This window comes from Macaca nemestrina, chromosome 18 (genome assembly GCF_043159975.1).
Source record: "Macaca nemestrina isolate mMacNem1 chromosome 18, mMacNem.hap1, whole genome shotgun sequence".
In the NCBI taxonomy this organism is placed as follows: Eukaryota; Metazoa; Chordata; class Mammalia; order Primates; family Cercopithecidae; genus Macaca; species Macaca nemestrina.
The window spans coordinates 87,361,499-87,381,030 of NC_092142.1; the positions used below are offsets into that span (position 1 = coordinate 87,361,499).

Below are 19,532 nucleotides of genomic sequence, written 5' to 3' on the forward strand. Positions count from 1 at the left end.
TAGATTAGGGGGGATGGGCAGGTGGATGGATGAATGGGTGAGTGGGTGGATGGGTGGATGAATGGGTAGAAAGGTGGATGGGTGGGTGGGTGGATGGGTGAGTGATGGATGGATGGATGGATGGATGGATGGATGGATGGGTGAATGAGTGGGTAGATTAGGGGATGGGCAGGTGGATGGATGAATGGGTGAGTGGGTGGATGGGTGGGTGGGTGGATGGATGGGTGAGTGATAGATGGATGGATGGGTGGATAGGTGGGTGGATGGGCAGGTGGATGGATGAATGGGTGAGTGGGTGGATAAACGGGTAGGTGAATGGTAGAAGGGTGGATGGGTGGGTGGATGGATAGGTGGGTAATGGATGGATGAATGGATGAATGAGTGGGTGGACAGATGGGTGAGTGATGGATGGATGGGTGGATGGGCAGGTGGATGGGAGGATGGACAGGTGGATGGATGAATGGGTGAGTGGGTGGGTGGATAGATGGGTGGATGGATGGGTGGGCGGATGGATGGATAGGTGGGTGGATAGATGGGTGAGTGTTTGATGGATGGATGGGTAGATGAATGTGTGGATGGGCAGGTGGATGGGGGGATGGATGGATGGGTGGGTGGATAGATGGGTGAGTGTTTGATGGATGGATGGGTAGATGAATGTGTGGATGGGCAGGTGGATGGGGGGATAGGGGGATGGGCAGGTGGATGGGGGGATAGGGGGATGGGCAGGTGGATGGATGAATGGGTGAGTGGGTGGATAGATGGGTGGATGAATGGGTGGAAGGGTGGATAGGTGGGTGGGTAAATGGATGGGTGGGTGGATGATGGATGAGTGGGTGGATGGATGGGTGGGTAGATGGATAGATGGGTGGGTGACGGATGGATGGGTGGGTAGATGGATGGGTGGGTGGGTGATGGATGAGTGGGTGGATGGATGGGTGGGTAGATGGATAGATGGGTGGGTGACAGATGGATGGGTGGGTGGGTGGATGGATGGATGGATTAATGGATGGGTGGATGAATGGATGGGTGGATAGATGGATGAATGGGTGAGTAGGTGGGTATCTGGATGGATGAGTAGGTGGGTGGATGGATGGGTAGGTGATAGATGGATGGGTGGATAGATGGATGATGATGGATGGATGGATGGATGGGTGGATGGATGGATGAATGGATGGATGGATGGATGGGTTGGTGGATGGATGGGTTGGTGGATGGATGGGGGGGTGGGTGGGTGGATGGATGGATGGATGGATGGATGGATAGATGGATGGATGGGTGGGTGATGGATGGGTGGGTGGGTGGGTAAATGGATGGATGGATGGATGAATGGGTGGGTGGGTGGATAGATGGATGGATGGGTGGGTGATGGATGGGTGGGTGGGTGGGTAAATGGATGGATGGATGGATGAATGGGTGGGTGGGTGGGTGGATGGATGGATAGGTGGGTGGGTGGATGGATACATGAACAGATGGATAGGACAGTGTGGCAAAGGCTCTACTGCTGAGTCCCAGTGGCTTCCTACAGTTCTTCACCCTCCCTGAGCCTCAGTCTATCCATCTCTTGGTAAGGTCACGCTTCCTCTTGTGACACAGGGACTCACATTAGGGCCTTTGCGTTCTCTACATTGCTAGGAGGGGCATGAGCTGGTTGTCTATTCCCGTATAATAAAGAACAGACTGGAACAACAAACCTTTACTATCTCTTAGTTTCCAAAGGTCAGGATGCAGGTACAGCCTAGCAGGTGGTTCTGGCTCGGGTTCCCTCACAAGGTTGTGGTCAGAATGTCAGCATGGGCTGCAGCATCATCCAAAGGCCCAACTGAGGCTAGGGAAGCCACTTCCAAGGTGGCTACCTCACACAGCTACAGGCAGGAGGCCTCTGTTCCTCACCTCATGGCCTCTCCACGGGGCTGCTTGAGTGCCCTGAAAGCATGGCAGCTGCTTCCCCACATGTGTGATCTAAGTGTGCAAGGAGGTAGCTGCAATGCCTTTTAGAGCCCAGTCTTGAAGTCCAGCACCCCCTCTTCCAGCATATTCTGTTCATTAGCGGTGAGGCAGTAAAAAAAGCTCAGCTGTGTTCAAGTGGGGAGAATGAGGCTCCACCTCTTGAAGGGAGGAGGGTTAAAGAATGTGTGGCCATATTTTAAAACCATCACAGAGATTGACAATTGGACAATCTCCCTCCAAATGTCAAACGCAGGTGCCCTTTGATGCAGCTAGGCCCGCAGTGTTTGCAGCACAGGCTGTCACCACGTGAAGACCATTGCTGTGTTGTTTCTAAGGGCAGAATGCAGGCTGCAGCCCAGTGTCCATCCAGACAGGTCTGGGTGCTCTGCAGCCTGGATGGGAGGACAAGTGGACAGAGAGTGAGAAAGCTCTTCATGGAATATTGTGGAATTATCTCCAGGATATATTGTTAAACGAAAAAAGTCAGGAGCGCAACAGTGAGTGTAGCCGATGATCTTCTGATCAAGGAAGGAGGAAAGGGAGTGTGTGTTCCTGTGTGCTGGTGTTTGCATCAAGGGACTCTGGGAGGAAACACCGGAAGCTCCTCTAGTCTTCCCAGTGGGGCTGGGGAGGGATCGTGGCAGGGATGGGAGGGGCAGCGTTCTCACTGACTTGTAATAGAGTCTTGAGCTTTGGAGCCACGTGAATACACAATCTGTGCATACAAAAGACCCAACAGGCCGGGCGCGGTGGCTCAAGCCTGTAATCCCAGCACTTTGGGAGGCCGAGGCGGGCGGATCACAAGGTCAGGAGATCGAGACCACAGTGAAACCCCGTCTCTACTAAAAATACAAAAAATTAGCCGGGCGCGGTGGCGGGCGCCTGTAGTCCTAGCTACTCAGGAGGCTGAGGCAGGAGAATGGCGTGAACCCAGGAGGCGGAGCTTGCAGTGAGCCGAGATCGCGCCACTGCACTCCAGCCTGGGCAACAGCGTGAGACTCCGTCTCAAAAAAAAAAAAAAAAAAAAAAAGACCCAACAAAAAGAAATGTAAGATAGCCATCAAACCTGCGGCTGAGGCAGCCAGGTGACCCCCAAACCCTTCGGGGTCCCCCAGACCGGCTGAGCTGCCCGCTGACCTCTGGGAGGAGCTCACCCATCTCCCGGTGGCCCTTGGTGGCTTCCTGGTGCCCTGAGGTTGCAGCCGGCTCTGCCCGGGAGCTGCTCCCTCCCACCTGCTCCTCCCGGGGCTCTTGGCCCACAGTCAGGCACCACATCAGTCCTGACATGCTTTCCATTTTCTTTGCAGCCAAGAAATTCTCATTCCTCAGGAAGTTGTGTGGTGACCCAGCTGAGGGGCCCCCGACTCCCCAGGTATGTAGAGGCAGCAGCCTGCGCCGAGGCTGGCCGGAGATGCTCTGGTCTTGATGGTCCTGAGGCCCCCTCCAGCCCCACCCGCCCGGCCTTCTTCTCCCTCTCAGGACAGTAATTGGGCCTGCCCACTGCCTCCCGAGAGCCATCTCCTGGGGCCTGCTGGGCAGGGCTTCCAGCCACAGCTCTGAGCCAGCAGGTGGGCGTGTCACCTGATGTTCCACATGGCAGCCGCTGAGCCAGCAGGCCTCACTCCTTCCCTTGATAAATCAGACCAACTCCTTTCCTTGACAAAGGCCACTGGGCACAGCTGTGTTCTCAACACTCCTCTCCACATCCAGGACTCAGTAAAAGCCACCTCCTCAGGAAGCCTTTCTGATGTTCCATCTGGGCTGAGGCCCCCGCTCTGAGCCCCCTCCTCCTCCATCACCTCCTGGAGGACTCTGGCCATGGGTAGGAGGTCTGACATGTGGGACTGGGCTTCATGTGGGGCCTGGCTGTTGCTGTTCCTACCCCCTGCAGCCTGGCCCCAGTGGGTGTCTGAGCCGTGCAGGACACGGCTAAGCCCAGTGCAGGGCAGGAGATGTGCAGGGCTAGGAGCCAGCCCTCCCAGGAGGACCCCGCCTACACTGGCTGAGGCCTTGAGTGGGTTCCCCACCTCTCTGTGCCTGGATTCCTCACCCATAAATCCAGGGCGACAATCACAGATCATCTCTGAGCCACCATGAGCACAAGGGAGGCAGTTCAGGAAGGTGCTCAGACGCCCAGCGTCATTTATTCACTCAACAAACCTCACCTGTGAATCCTGGCCCCAAGGACTCCCAGGCCTTTGCCCCCTGGCAGTGAAGCCCAGAAGAGGGAAAGGGACACTCCTCCTGGGGTCATGGGACAGGAGGTACCTCAGTGGTGGTGGCAGAGGAGGAAGGGGCACCCAGGCCCCCCCACCTGGCATGACTCTTCTTGGTGCTGTGATGTGGAGCTTGCAGGCTGGGACCTTGCCCACCCTGGAGACCTTGGCCCAAATTGGGCAGGACCCTCCTCCCCCGGTGCAGGCAGTCCCCGGGCACAGCAGGAAGAGCCGGCTGGAAGCGCAGGTACCAGTCTCGTGCTGGGGACAGAGGGCCTGCGAGCCTCTGCATGAGGAGTTCCCAGGCAGCTGTAGTGTGGGAACTTCTGGAGGGGCGTGAGATACCACCAGCTCAAGCCGGTGGGAGGGTCCTGTGACCGCAGGAGGCAGCCCCCCGACTCCACAGAGGCAGCAGGGTCTCTGAGAGCGCTCCAGGCCTGAGGCCTGTCCCTTCAGCTCCCAGCTGCTCTGCTGTTGGCTGTGTGACCCTGGCCAAGTCATCTGCCTCTCTGGGCCTGCCATGAGGACCCAGGGGTCAGTGGCAAGGATGATGCCCACAAGGGCTGAGTCCTTCCTCGCTTTCCTGTGTAAAGGATGCCCAGTCCCCACTGGGCAGGTCAGAAGGGGCCCCCACACCTAGCGGCCTGCGCACCGCGTGGCCACAGCCCATGGCTCGGGTCTGAGTCCTGTCCGCACAGAGGACAGTCCTGTATATCATGACATGAGAACAGACATGATCAGCGTGAAGCCAGCCCTGGGTGAGCAAGGGGCCAGGCTCCTCTGGGTGGGCGGCCCCTGCTACATCTGGCATGTGCCAGAATGGGAGCCAGAACTGTCCAGAGGCTGGGGGCTTCCCAGAGCAGGGTCTGGAGGTTACCCTGTGAGACCTGGTGGCAGGGAAACCCTGGCTGACAGCAGGGGAGGCTCCACTCAGAACCAGCCACCCAGGCCTGGAGAAGGTTCAGGTTGAGCCTCTGCTGCCTCAGTTCCCTACGTCCTGCAACGCAGCCTCCTGCCGCAAGGCCCTCCCCATGGCAGGTGTAGGCATCCGCCTGGGCCCTCCTGGACGCTCCCAGGATCCTGCCCTGGGGCAGTTCCTGCAGGCCCGGAGCTTGTGCCCCACACAGGGGCCTGTCCTCTCCACAGCCTGGCCAAGGACTGCTCTGAGGCTGTAAGCGGCCTTCTCACACCCCAGAAAGCTCCCCACTGCCTCCCCCCTCCACTCGCTCTCTACGCTCCACCGCCCCTCTTCTCCCTGAGATGGGGAAGGATCCCTGCTCCATCTGGCGGGACGCCCTCTCCCTTCCTGCTTCTCCTAGGGGCCGAGCCGAGCATCCCTGCTAAGCTCGGAGTTTCTGTGATGGCTGCACATAGCATCTTCTGCTTCCGGCCCAGCCACGCTCGCATGGACAGCCTGGAAGCTCCCCGCCTAGGCGAGGGCCGCCCAGCCCCTACGCCCCACTCACCCCTGACCTTTCCTTCCAGGCTCCACTCAGGACCATGAGCGCAGGCTTCCCTGGGGCCCACCGAGGGCTGAGGATGGCCGTCCAGCCCACTACCCAGGGCCCCACTCGGACAGCTGCATCGTCCTAGCGCCAGGACGGAGGGGCCATGCCTGGCGAGCGCCCCCGAGGAGCGCCACCCCCCACCATGACTGGAGACCTGCAGCCCTGCCAAGTTGCCAGCAGCCTGGGGCGCCCCTCCCAGCCCCCACTGGAGGACAACACCCCAGCCAGCAGGACCACCAAGGATGCCAGGGAGGCTGGCGGCCGGGCCCAGGCCATGGAGCTCCCCGAGGTCCAGCCAAGGCAGGCCAGGGATGGGGAGCCCAAGCCCCCACCCCTGAGAGGCCAGGCCCTGAGCAGCACCCCTGGGAATGGGGGCAGCCCCCAGACCCCACCGGGGAGAAGCCCCTTGCAGGCTCCCTCAAGGCTGGCGGGCAGGGCAGAGGGCAGCCCCCCGCAGTGCTACAGTCTGAGCATCGCCAGCTCGAGGACCAAGCCCATCCTGGATGAGACACCAGAGAACCCACAGCTGGAGGCTGCCCAGCTCCCTGAGGCGGAGGCCCCCCGGGCCCTTGGGACTGGAACTCCACTCAGGCCGGGCCTCCCAAGGACTGAGGCCCAGTCCACCGCCGAAGAGCTTGGCTTCCACAGGTGCTTCCAGGAGACACCCTCCAGCTTTACCTCCACCAACTATACCTCACCAAGCGCCACCCCCAGACCCCCAGCCCCGGGGCCCCCCCAGAGCAGGGGCACCAGCCCCCTCCGGCCCGGTTCCTATCCCGAATTCCAGGCCAGTGGGGCCGACTCCTGGCCTCCCGCTGCTGAGAATAGCTTCCCAGGTGCTAATTTCGGGGTTCCCCCCGCCGAGCCGGAGCCCATTCCCAAAGGCAGCAGGCCCGGCGGCAGCCCCAGGGGAGTTTCCTTCCAGTTCCCCTTCCCGGCACTGCATGGGGCCAGCACAAAACCCTTCCCTGCGGATGTGGCTGGGCACGCATTCACCGATGGGCCACTGGTGTTTGCCTTCCACCAGCCCCAGGGAGCGTGGCCGGAGGAGGCCGTGGGCACGGGCCCTGCCTACCCGCTGCCCACCCAGCCTGCGCCCTCACCCCTACCCTGCTACCAGGGCCAGGCAGGTGGCCTCAACCCCCACAGCAACCTCAGTGGTGCCCTCTCTCCCCCTGGAGCTGCTCACTCGGCCCCGAGACCCTTCTCCGACAGTTTGCACAAGAGCCTGACCAAAATCCTTCCCGAAAGACCACCTTCAGCCCAGGATGGGCTGGGGAGTACCAGAGGGCCCCCTAGCTCCCTACCCCAGAGGCACTTTCCAGGGCAGGCATACGGAGCCAGCGGGGTGGACACCAGCCCGGGGCCTCTGGACACTGAGCTGGCTGCCCCAGGGCCCCCACCTGCCAGGCTGCCCCAGCTGTGGGATCCCACAGCAGCCCCCTACCCCACACCTCCCAGGGGCCCCCTGGCTGCCACCAGGAGTGTGTTCTTTAACAGCCAGTCCAGCCCAGGCCAGCGGCTCTGCCTGCCCCAGAGTGCCCCCCTGCCTTGGTCCCAGGTGCTCCCGACCACTGGGCCAAGCCCCCATGGAATGGAGATGCTGAGCCGGCTGCCTTTCCCCGCGGGGGCCCCCGAGTGGCAAGGGAGCAGCCAAGGAGCCCTGGGCACTGCTGGCAAGACACCGGGACCCGGGGAGAAGCTGCCAGCCGTGAGAAGCAGCCCAGGCGGCTCCCCGGTGCTGTTCACCTACAACGGAATGACAGACCCTGGAGCCCAGCCCCTGTTCTTCGGGGTGGCCCAGCCCCAGGTTTCACCCCACGGGACACCCAGCCTGCCCCCACCCAGGGTGGTGGGAGCCTCCCCCAGCGAGTCCCCGCTGCCGTCACCGGCCACCAACACGGCCGGCAGCACCTGCTCTTCCCTGTCGCCGATGTCCAGCAGCCCCGCCAACCCCAGCTCAGAGGAAAGCCAGCTCCCCAGCTCACTGGGGCCCCCGGCCTTCTTCCACCCACCCACTCACCCCCAGGAGACGGGCAGCCCCTTCCCGTCCCCTGAGCCCCCCCACTCCCTCCCCACCCACTACCAGCCAGAGCCAGCCAAGGCCTTTCCTTTTCCCGCAGATGGGCTGGGAGCCGAGGGTGCCTTCCAGTGCCTGGAGGAGACCCCATTCTCCCACGAGGGCCCCGAGGTGGGCCGGGGAGGGCTGCAGGACTTCCCCCGCGTGCCGCCCCCGTACCCCACACACCACTTCTCCCTCAGCAGTGCCAGCCTGGACCAGCTGGACGTGCTGCTGACCTGCAGGCAGTGCGACCGCAACTACAGCAGCCTGGCGGCCTTCCTGGCACACCGGCAGTTCTGCGGCCTGCTCCTGGCCAGGGCCAAGGATGGCCACCAGCGGTCCCCAGGCCCCCCTGGGCTCCCCTCGCCCACCGCTGCCCCCAAAGTCCCCGCCGACGCACATCCGGTCCTGCTCAACCACACGAAGACCTTCCTGTTGGCCGGGGACGCCCAGGCGGAGGGTAAAGACGACCCGCTGAGGACGGGCTTCTTGCCCAGCCTGGCCGCCACCCCCTTCCCGCTCCCCGCCTCGGACCTGGATATGGAAGACGACGCCAAGCTGGACAGCCTCATCACCGAGGCGCTCAACGGCATGGAGTACCAGTCGGACAACCCCGAGATCGACAGCAGCTTCATCGACGTCTTTGCGGACGAGGAGCCTTCCGGACCCAGAGGTCCCAGCACTGGACAGCCCCCCAAGACCAAGGCGGGGGTGACTCCGGAGAACAAAGCTCCGCCCCCGCTCCCAGCAGCCACACCGGACCCCCAAGCCCCCCGCCCTGGGGACAGGGGCGGCCCAGCCTGGGGCAGGCCCAAAACGCGTTCCCTGGGTCTGGCCCCCATCGAGGCGGATGCGCCCAGCCAGGGCAGGCAGCAGAGGAGAGGGAAGCAGTTGAAGCTGTTCCGGAAGGATCTGGGCACGGCCAGCGCAGCAGAGGGGTCGGGCGGGGGCAGCAGAGCCTCCGGCCTGAGGCCCAGGAGGAAGGGCAGTCTCGGGGAGCGGCCCCCACCCCGCCCCCGGGGCCTTAGAACTCAGGGCCCCGAAGGCCGTGCAGACGCCGCCCGCCAGTCTCGGGGAGCCGCCGCCCTCCCCGAGGAGACCCGGAGCTCCCAGCGCCTCCGGCTGCCCCCCAAGAAGGACCCCAGGAAGAGGAAGGCTCGGGGCGGCACCTGGGGCAAGGAGCTCATCCTGAAAATTGTGCAGCAGAAGAACAAGCGCTACCGGCGGCTGGGGCTGGGGCGGCAGACGGGCAGGCGCAGCTCGCTGGCGGCGGAGAGGCCCCAGCCCGGTGCCGAGGACCGCAGGCTCCGCGAGTACGACTACGCCTCGGAGTCCGAGGAGGACGAGCCGCCTCCGCAGAGGGGCCCCGGCTTCAGAGGCCGGCGGTGCCGAGGCGAGAAGAGGAAGGAAGTGGACTCGACCCCGGGTCCCAGAGAGGATGGAGAGCAGCAGATACCCCGGAAGGCAGTGAGGCAGGAAGCCGGCGGGGACAGAGCCCCCCCGAACCCCAAGGAGCCAGGCAGGCCTCGCCCAGGCCCGGGCAGGAGCCCTCAGGCCCATGGCCCATCTGGAAGCCTGGAGCTGGGAGTGGCCGCCAGGGAGAGAGGCCCCAAGTGTGCTGATCGCCCCTCAGTGGCCCCCAAGGATCCCCTGCAGGTCCCCACCAACACCGAGACCCCAGAGGAAACCCCCCCATCGCTGGACTTGCCCCAGGAGGCCAAGGAGCCTGAAATTGCCAAAGAGTCACCCCCAGACACCGCAGAATTCACAGAGCCTTTGCGTTCTCCTCCAGCCGCCTGTGTGGGAGAAAGCCCCCGTCTCCTGACGCCAGAGCAGCCACAGCCCAGCAGACATGACGCCGGCACCCCCGAGTTATCCGGAAGCCTCGCCAACACAGCGCCCCACGGAAGCTCACCAACGCGAGGTGTGGGCAGCCTGCTGGGTGGTCCTGGGTGCACACAGGCCCCTGTCTCCCACAACAGCAAGGACCCCCCTGCCCACCAGCCTGGAGAATTTCTGGCACCCATGGCTAACCCCTCAAGTACCGCCTGCCCCAAACCCAGTGTTCTGTCTTCAAAGATCTCCAGTTTGGGCTGTGACCCTGCTGGTTTTAACGGAGACCCCTTGGGGGTTCCGGTTGCCAAAAAGGGGCCTCAGTCCTACAGCAGCCCCCACAGTGAGTTGTTCCTTGGACCCAAAGACCTGGCTGGCTGTTTCCTGGAAGAACTGCACCCCAAGCCCTCAGCCACAGATGCCCCGCCGGCCAGCAGCTCCTGCCTTTGCCAGGATGGCGAGGATGCCGGTTCCCTCGAGCCACAGCTGCCTAAGAGGCCACCTGGCATGGCTGAAACGGACCCAGGCAGAGCCGCATCGCCACTGACCTTGGAGTCCACATCCCTTTTCCCGGACCTGCCGGTGGACAGATTCGACCCACCCCTCTATGGCAGCCTGTCTGCAAACAGGGACCCCCAGCTGCCATTTGCATGTGCCGACCCTCCCCAGAAGACGCCACCGTTAGATCCACCGTACCCCTCTTTTTTGCTGCTTGAGGAAGTATCCCCGATGCTGCCTAGCCATTTTCCTGATCTCTCGGGGGGAAAGGTGCTCAGTAAGATGTGTCCCCCTGAACGGAGAGTGGCTCCCAATGCCCCGCCTTTGCCTGGGAAGGGGAGCGGATGTAATGTCACTCTTATGAGTCACCTGTCCGAGGACGAACTGGAGATCCAGAAATTGGTCACCGAGTTAGAAAGTCAGCTGCAAAGAAGCAAAGAAACACATGGGGCCCCGAGAGAACTTGGAGAAGCTGAGTCTGTGGGCCGGGTGGAGCTGGACACAGGCACAGAGCCACCCTCCCAACCGCACACGTGCCAGGCCACTGCGCCCCACAGGGACACGTTCTCAGCAGCTGACCTCACGGGCGTTGGGGAATCTACCGCACATCGAGAGGGTGCGGAAACGGCTGTGGCCACCGTGGAAGGGGTTCAGGGGAGGCCCGGGGGGACGTGGCCCTGCCCAGCCTCCTTCCATTCGGGAGAGGCAGCCCTTCTCCCCTGTGCCCAGGAAGACCTGGTTTCTGGGGCTCCTTTCAGCCCCAGGGGAGCCAACTTCCATTTTCAGCCGGTGCAAAAAGCCAGAGCCTCCAAGACTGGACTCTCCCAGGCAGAAGGAAACAGCGGGGTCCCCCCAGATATCTGCCTGCCTGACCCCAGCAAACAGCCGGGGCCACAGCTGGATGCCGGGAGCTTAGCAAAGTGCAGCCCCAACCAGGAACTTTCATTTCCTAAGAATAAGGAGGCCGCCGGCTCACAAGAAAGTAAAGACTCCCTGTGGCCGCTTCCCTGTGAACAGAGAGGAGGGTTCCTGCCAGAACCCGGCGCAGCAGACCGGCCCCACCGAGAGACTCCTGCTCCAGAAGCTTTTGGCAGCCCTGCTGTCCATCTGGCCCCTGACTTGGCATTTCAGGGTGACGGGGCTCCACCTCTGGATGCCACCTGGCCTTTTGGTGCCAGTCACAGCCATACTGCCCAGGGACATTCTGCAGGCAAAGCAGGTGGGCGCTGCTACCCGACGGCAGGGAGGCCTGACTTTGAGGATAGTGAGTTTGCACCAGCAGGGGCCTCCTCACTGACTGCCCCCCGGGGCAGGGAGGCTTGGTTGGTCCCTGTGCCAAGTCCTGCTTGTGTGTCCAACACCCACCCCAGCAGGAGGTCCCAGGACCCAGCTTCGAGCCCCCTACGTCAGCTCCCGCTCCCAGGGCCCGGAGCAGCTGAGAGTGCAGATGGCATCCTGGGCTTGCAGGAGCCGACACCTGCTGCCCAGAGCCCTCGGCGAGTGAACCTCTCAGGTCGCAAAGGGGGCACTGTAGAAGGAAGGAAGGTGGCCTGTGGCCCTGCCCAGGGCTCCCCAGGGGGTGTGCAGGTGACAACTCTCCCTGCAGTGACCAGACGTCAGCTGGGGCTGGAGGCAGATGGACATCAAGGCTTGCTTGGCCAGGCCGAGAAAACCCAGGGCCAAGGCAGAGGCAACCAGCTTCAGCCAGAGAACGGGGGGAGCTCAGGGGGGATGGATAACCACGCCTCAGTCAATGCCAGTCCCAAAACAGTGCTGGCCAGCCCCGCCGAGGGTGCAGTCCTGCTGGAGAAGCACAAGGGAAGCAGGGCAGCCACGAGCCTTCAGGAGGACGCCCAGCCCACCCCGAGCCCCCCATCCCCTGATAGGGAGTCCCTAGCGCTAGTCTTAACAGCAGCCTACACCCAAAATGGATCTGAGGGCCGGACTCCAGAGAGGGCGTCCAGCGCTGGCCTGAACAAGCCACTGCTGGCCGAAGGGGATAACCCAACACCCTCTGTTGGGGACCTGACCGCCTGCGCCCCCTCACCCACTTCAGCCACCCCCATGCCCTGCAGCCTCGGGCCCCTCCCCCGTGAAGACCCACCCACCTCGCCTTCCAGTGCCACCAAGGCCCCAGGTGGGCTGGGGGGGCAGCTGCCAGTATCTCCATCCTGCAGGGACCCTCCCGGCCCCCAGCACCTGCTGGCCTGTTCTCCTGCCTGGGCACCTCTGGAAGAGGCAGATGGTGTTCAAGCCACGACAGATACTGGAGCTGGGGATCCCCCAGTGGTTCCCCTGTCTTTGACAACAAGCCCCTGTGATCCCAAGGAAGCCCTGGCTCATTGCCTTCTCCAGGGTGAGGGCAGCCCCCTGGAAGACCGTTCCTCCTGGCATCCTGGCTCCGTCAGCGCCATAACCTGCAGTCGCGGCAGGGACAGCCCCAAAGACAGCACTTTAAGAATTCCAGAGGATTCCAGAAAAGAGAAGCTGCAGGAGTCTCCTGGCCAAGCCACCTCTCCTCCTCTGGCGGGGGCTGTCTCCCCCTGCGTGGCCATCAGGGCTGCTGGCCTGTCGAGCACTCCCACCGAAGATGAGGCACAGGCAGGCAGGGGGCTCCCAGGGCCAGACCCCCAGAACAGGGGAGCCCCGCCCCACACCAACCCTGACAGGATGCCCAGGGGCCACTCCTCGTATTCTCCAAGCAATACTGCCCGCCTCAGCCACAGGGAGGACCAGGTTGTCACAGCTGTGCCCACTGAGCCTCCCATGCTACAGGGTACAGGGCCAGACTCCCCCACCTGCCTGGAAGCTGAGGTGGGGAGCAGCAGCAAGGAGCCAGAGGACCCAGGGACCCCTGAGGCCGGGCGCTCTGGCGTTACCAAGATGCCCAGGGTCACCTGCCCTTCCACAGGACTCTCCTTGGGCAGAACCACAGCTCCAAGCAGCACAGCCAGTGACTTCCAGTCTGACTCCCCCCAAAGTCACAGAAATGCCTCCCACCAGACTCCCCAGGGGGACCCCCTCAGCCCCCAAGACCTCAAACAGAGGCCTCGTGGCTATAAAAAGAAGCCTGCGTCTACAGAGAATGGCCACTGGAAGGGCCAAGCTCCACACGGACCTGTGACCTGTGAGGTCTGCGCAGCCTCCTTCCGCTCCGGGCCGGGCCTGAGCCGGCACAAGGCCAGGAAGCACCGGCCACACCCGGGAGCCCCTGCAGAGGCAAGCCCAGCGGCCTTACCTGCTCAGCAGCCTCTGGAGCCCCTAGCCCAAAAGTGCCAGTCCCCCAGGAAGAAAAGCCGCAAGGTGCCTGGGAAGGAGAGACCAAATCACTCACGGGGAGACCCCAGCCACGTGGCCCAGCCACCGCCTGCCCAGAGCCCAAAGGGGGTTCTCAGAACACAGGGGAACACGGGCTCCCCACATAGCCAACAGCTGCAGCCTCCAAGCCCTACTGAGCATGGGGTGAATGTGAAGGCTCCGGCCTCCAAGCCCAGATCAGACCAGGCCAGGGAAGATGAGCTCCATCCCAAACAGGTAGAGAAAAGAGAAGGCCAGAGGTGGCGCCGAGAACCCACCGTGGACTCCCCCAGCCACTCAGAGGGGAAGTCAAATAAGAAAAGGGGAAAGCCAAGAGGTAGAAGGCTCCGGGAGGAGAGCGTTCGTCCAGCCTCTTCTGATGCGATTTCAGATGGGCGTGGCTCCAGACCATCCCCTGCAACGGCCAGTTACGCAGCCCCTCTGAGCCACTGCCTCTCTGTGGAAGGAGGGCCTGAGACTGACAGGGAGCAGCCACCTCGCTTGGCCACGCCGGGGCCTGGGGTGATGGAGGGTGCAGCGGAGACCGACCTGGAGGCTCTGTGTGCAGGGGAGACTGGGGTCCAGAAGCCACCTGGAGATCAGGTGCTGCGTCCAGGGAGGATGGATGGTGCAGCTCTGGGGGAACAGCCAGCTGGGCAGAAGGGAGCCTCAGCAAGGGGGCTCTGGGGACCGAGAGAGACCAAGGCGTTGGGTGTGTGCAAAGAGTCTGGGAGCGAGCCTGCGGAGGACAGCAGTGGGGCCCACAGCAGATCAGAAGAAGGCGTCTGGGAGGAGCACACGCCCGCCTTGGGCCCCCTGGGTTTTCCTGAGACTTCCGGTTCTCCAGCGGATGGCACTACCAGCAGCTGCCTCCAGGGCCTCCCGGACAACCCAGATGCCCAGGGTGGAGTCCAGGGGCCTGAGGGCCCCACTCCTGATGCCTCCGGCTCCAGTGCTGAGGATCCTCCAAGCTTGTTTGATGATGAGCTCTCTTTCTCCCAGCTCTTCCCTCCGGGTGGCCGCTTGACTCGGAAGAGGAACCCACGTGTCTATGGGAAGCGCTGTGAGAAGCCGGAGCGCCCGCTGCCAACCCAGCCCAGCTTCGAGGAGGGCGGCGGCCCCACGCTGGGCCCAGCCGGCCTGCCCACGGACCTCAGCGACTCTGGTTCCCTCTGCCTCTGCCATGAGGACCCGTGGGAGGATGAGGATCCCGCAGGTCTGCCCGAGTCCTTCCTCCTGGATGGGTTCCTCAGCAGCAGGGTGCCTGGCATTGACCCCTGGGCTCCCGGCCTCAGCCTGTGGGCCCTGGAGTCCAGCAGGGAAGCCGGTGCAGAGAAGCTGCCCTCTCACTGCCCCGAGGATGATCAGCCCGAGTCCATTCCTGAACTGCACATGGTCCCAGCGGCTTGGCGAGGCCTGGAGCTGCCGGCCCCTGCCGATGACTCCTCCTCTTCTCTCGGAGACGTGAGCCCCGAGCCCCCCAGCCTGGAAAGAGAACGCTGTGACAGTGGGCTTCCCGGGAACGCCCACCTGCTGCAGCTCGGGGCCGCGGACTTTGAGGTGCTCAGCACCAAGTTTGAGATGCAAGACGTGTGCTTTCTGGGACCCTTTGAAGACCCAGTGGGTCCCCCCGGCACCAGCTTCTTAGACTTGGAGGCCACGGCGAGCTCCCAGGGGCCACAGAGCCTAAGGACAGAGGAGGCTGCAGGGGCAGGGAGGGCCCAAGGCAGAGGCCGGCCGGCCAAGGGCAAGCGGGCCTCCTACAAATGCAGGGTGTGCTTCCAGCGCTTCCGCGGCCTGGGCGAACTGGACCTGCACAAGCTGGCCCACATGCCCGCGCCGCCGCCCACCTGCTACATGTGCGTGGAGCGCAGGTTCGGCTCGCGGGAACTGCTGCGGGGGCACCTGCAGGAGAGGCACGCGCAGAGCAAGGCGGGGCCCTGGGCCTGCGGCATGTGTCTGAAGGAGGTGGCCGACGTCTGGATGTACAACGAGCACCTGCGTGAGCACGCCGTGCGCTTCGCCCGCAAGGGGCAGGCGCGGAGGTCCTTGGGGGAGCTGCCCAGAGACCTGGAGGGCAGCAGCGCCATTGCCCACCTTCTGAACAGCATCATGGAACCCGTGCCCAAACCCCACAGGGGCAAGCGCTCCGTGGGCAAGGCCGCCAGGAGCCCGGGAGACCCGTCGGGGAAAGAGGGAGAAGCCGGGAAAGAGAGCCCCGGAGAGAGGGCGAAACCCCGAGCGCGCAGCACCCCCAGCAACCCCGAGGGGGCGGCGGCACCAGACAGCGCCTCTGCCAACGCCCTGGCTGACGCCGGCAGCCCTGCGGCCTGCGAGAAGCCCGCTCCGGCCGGCGGCCTGGGCCTCCCCAAGACGACCCCCAGCCCGTCCCCCGACCCCGGGGCCGGCGGGGAGCCCCTCCTGCAAGCCGCCCCGGTGCACGAGGCCTGCAAGGACCCGTCCCGCGACTGCCACCACTGCGGGAAGCGCTTCCCCAAGCCCTTCAAGCTGCAGCGCCACCTGGCGGTGCACAGCCCGCAGCGCGTCTACCTGTGTCCGCGGTGCCCCCGGGTCTACCCCGAGCACGGGGAGCTGCTGGCACACCTGGGCGGGGCGCACGGGCTGCGGGAGCGGCCGGAGCTGCAGCACACACCGCTGTACGCCTGCGAGCTCTGCGCCACGGTTATGCGCATCATCAAGAAGTCGTTCGCCTGCAGCTCCTGCAACTACACCTTCGCTAAGAAGGAGCAGTTCGACCGCCACATGGACAAGCACCTCAGGAGAGGGCGGCAGCCCTTCACGTTCCGCGGCGTGCGGAGGCCGGGAGCGCCAGGGCAGAAGGCCCGGGCCCTCGAGGGCACACTGCCCAGCAAACGGCGCAAGGTGGCCATGCCCGGCAGTGCCCCCGGGCCCAGCGAGGACCGGCCTCTTCCCCGGGGAGGCAGCCCCATCCTGACAGAGGGCTCCTTCCCAGCCCTGCTCCACCTCTGCCCGGAGGTGGCTCCCAGCACCACGAAGGGATGGCCTGAGACCCCAGAGAGGCCTGTAGACCCCGTGACCCACATGATCAGTGGTTGCGATCTGCCATCCGACTGCCGGGAGTGTCCTCCGCCATCTCTGTCTCCCTTCCCAGCTGCCTTGGCTGATGGCAGAGGGGAGTGTGCGCTGGACAGAGCCCTGAAGAGGTCAGAGAACGAGGCTTCCCCAGGCAGCCCCAGGCCTCTTCTCCAGCAAGCTCTCCCTCTGGGGGCATCTCTGCCGCGGCCAGGGGCCAGAGGCCAAGATGCGGAGGGAAAGAGGGCTCCTCTCCTGTTCTCAGGGAAACGCAGGGCCCCGGGTGCCCATGGCAGATGTGCCCCTGACCATTTCCAGGAAGATCACACCCTGCTTCAGAAAGAGAAGGAGGTGTCCTCAAGCCACATGGTGTCTGAGTGGGGGCCCGGAGGCCCCTTCCACAAGGGCAGCACCACCAAGCCTGCGGGCTGTCAGAGCTCGTCAAAGGACAGGTCGGCAGCGTCCACCCCCAGCAAAGCACCCAAGTTCCCAGTGCACCCAAGGAAAGCAGTGGGGAGCCTGGCACCCGGAGAGCTGGCCCGTGGCACAGAGAATGGGACGAAGCCCGCCACCCCCAAAGCCAAACCAGGCCCCAGCTCCCAGGGCAGTGGAAGCCCTCGCCCCAGCACGAAGACGGGAGGTGGCAGCCAGCCCCAGCCAGCCAGCGGGCAGCTCCAGAGCGAGACAGCCACCACCCCAGCCAAGCCCAGCTTCCCCAGCCGGAGCCCTGCACCAGACAGGCTCCCCCCTCGAGCCCAAGCCAAGAGCTGCACCAAGGGGCCAAGGGAAGCTGGTGAGCAGGTGCCCCGCGGGAGCCCAGGTCCCAAGGAGAAGGGAGAAAGCAGTATGAAGAGGAAAAAGGGCCAGGTTCCAGGGCCAGCCAGGAGTGAAAGTGTGGGGGGCTTCGGGAGAGCCCCCTCGGCCCCTGACAAGCCCCCCCGTACCCCTCGGAAGCAGGCAACTCCCAGCCGAGTGCTCCCGACCAAGACCAAGCCCAACAGCCAGAACAAACCCAGGCCACCACCCTCAGAGCAGCGGAAGGCAGAGCCAGGCCACACACACAGGAAGGACAGACTGGGCAAGGCCTTCCCCCAGGGGAGACCCCTGCTCAGGACCCCCAAGAGGGGCAGAGCTGTCCACGGTGCTGAACCTGCCGAGCCGCACACCCACCGGACGGCCGAGGCCCAGAGTGACCTCCTCAGCCAGCTCTTTGGGCAGAGACTAACTGGCTTCAAAATCCCTTTAAAGAAAGATGCTTCTGAGTAATTTTTAGGAGCAAGAGCCTGGGAGCGGAGCTGGGGGTTCCTGTCTGGGCCTGCCTCCTTGGCCAGCTCCAGCTCCCTGAGATGGTTCACTCTGTGGCCACTTGACTTCTTGTGCGACTGCTCAGTTCTTGATGTCAGAGCTGAGGCTGTGACGCTTTGAACAGGGCCCAGGGTAGGCAGCATTCCCTTTCTTGCTGGAAGGCTGCGGGTGAAAGACGGGGCCACTGCAGCCCCTTTGAGATCATACAGCTGTTTTCTTGGTACCAAGTACTTGAAGAGACAGCAGCCCATCCCCCCACCCCCACCCCTGTGCCCTGTTGGCACCGACACCATAGAAGCCAATGTTTGGAGATTTGCACACCCTCCCGTTCCCCATATGGAGAAGGGAAGTAAGTTGAGGCAGCCGTGGGATGGTGGCAGGTTCCCTCTTAGTCTTGCTGCTGTTGCTGGAATTCCAAAGTGACCTTAGAAACCACGTTGGGGAAGGCAGTGCTCACTACTTAGAAGAGCTGCTTCTGAGCCGCCTGGTCCCCCAAGAGCACAACATGCCTCCTCCCTCTGACCACAGGGTCATGCCTCCTCCCTCTGACTACAGGGTCATGCCTCCTCCCTCTGACCACAGGGTCATGCCAGCCTCCATTTGCGCTGCCAGAGAAAAGCCCATCTCTAGCGCACCTTGACCCCGGGAACTGGGTTCCCATATGGAACTGGGAAGAAACTGGCCCTGTGCCAGCTCCTGCGGGCCCTCCCCATTCTCACCCCCCACACCCCAGCCTCCATGGCCGCCCTTTAGAGCCTCCCTGCTGTATGGAGTTCTGGGCTCCACCTATCTGCAATGTTACTCTGAAGTTTCTGGTGCTATTTTCATGTTGTAATGTGAATACAGGCTTCCTTGATTTTTTTTTTAATGGGGGTATTGGGTGGAACAGACGGGGTCAGGGAGGCCCCACCACAGCTGCATTGAGGGCACGGGCACCCACGTGGTGGCGCTCTCCCTGCCTCCCCTGCCAGGCTGCAAGCCCGAGGTCCGTGCTGCCAGACGGGGATGCTCAGGGCTGGTGCCGCAGAGCCACTGCCCCAGCCAGGGCAGCCTCGTGCACTGACCTGACCCAGGCCCAGGACGCACGTGTCCTCTCACAGTTGTGCCTGTGAAGGTGGGTCAAAGGGTGGGAGGGCTTCCTTCTCTCCGTAAGTATCTTGAAGATCCATGGTTTGTTTTGCTCTATTGTTTAGTTTTTACCTTGGGTGCAATGTGTATGACAAAAGTTTTTATTTTGATATTTGAAAGAGACCAAATCAGGCCCAGACTGCCTCTCTGGAAGGTGTTGTGGGCCGTTCAAAATGCCTCCTGCCTCCGGAGTGTCGTAAACCAAGCACGGAGGGGCCCTGAGGTTGTACTGTAAACATCATAGTGACTTGTCTTTTCAAATATATTCCCACTATTTTCGCAGAAAACCTCCAGCTGTGTGACGTCTGTCCTCCCGCCAGTCGCCCACCCCTCGCCTGCCCCTCCCTGAGCCTCAGAACTTGGTTCCCAGGGTGTCTGCACCGGCTGCCACTCTCAGGCCACCGTGGGCCAAGTGCCCGGCCAGGGCTGTGGGGCCTCGTGCGGGACCCAGTGATGCAGCCATGGCTGTGTCCTAAGCACACCCCTTCAGCAGTGGGGGCTGGCCCAGGTTTTCCAGAAAGGGGCAAGCCCACCCCAGCCATCCTCGCTGACGCCCCCCCTCACCCTGAGGAAGAACAGAGGGGAGGCTGAGGTGCCCTGGCGCCCCTCCCCTACGTCAGAAGCCCAGGGAGTGATGGGGCTGGGCTGAGGGAGGGCGGGTGTGGGGCGTGGTCTCTGCCACCC

The 19,532-nt window shown here is 63.3% G+C and overlaps 1 protein-coding gene across 1 annotated transcript in view; it reads left to right on the top strand.

Annotated features, from left to right (window-relative positions):
* The window catches only part of LOC105488828 (zinc finger protein 469), a 58,574-nt gene extending 40,013 nt beyond the window's left edge, over positions 1 to 18,561 (top strand). Inside the window, exons 2-3 of the mRNA XM_011753284.2 lie at positions 3,255 to 3,319; positions 5,649 to 18,561. Of these exons, the coding sequence (XP_011751586.2) occupies positions 5,775 to 17,681 (11,907 nt within the window). The 5' untranslated portion in view covers positions 3,255 to 3,319; positions 5,649 to 5,774 and the 3' untranslated portion in view covers positions 17,682 to 18,561. The remainder of the gene's footprint in view (positions 1 to 3,254; positions 3,320 to 5,648) is intronic.
* The last annotated feature ends 971 nt before the right edge of the window (positions 18,562 to 19,532 follow it).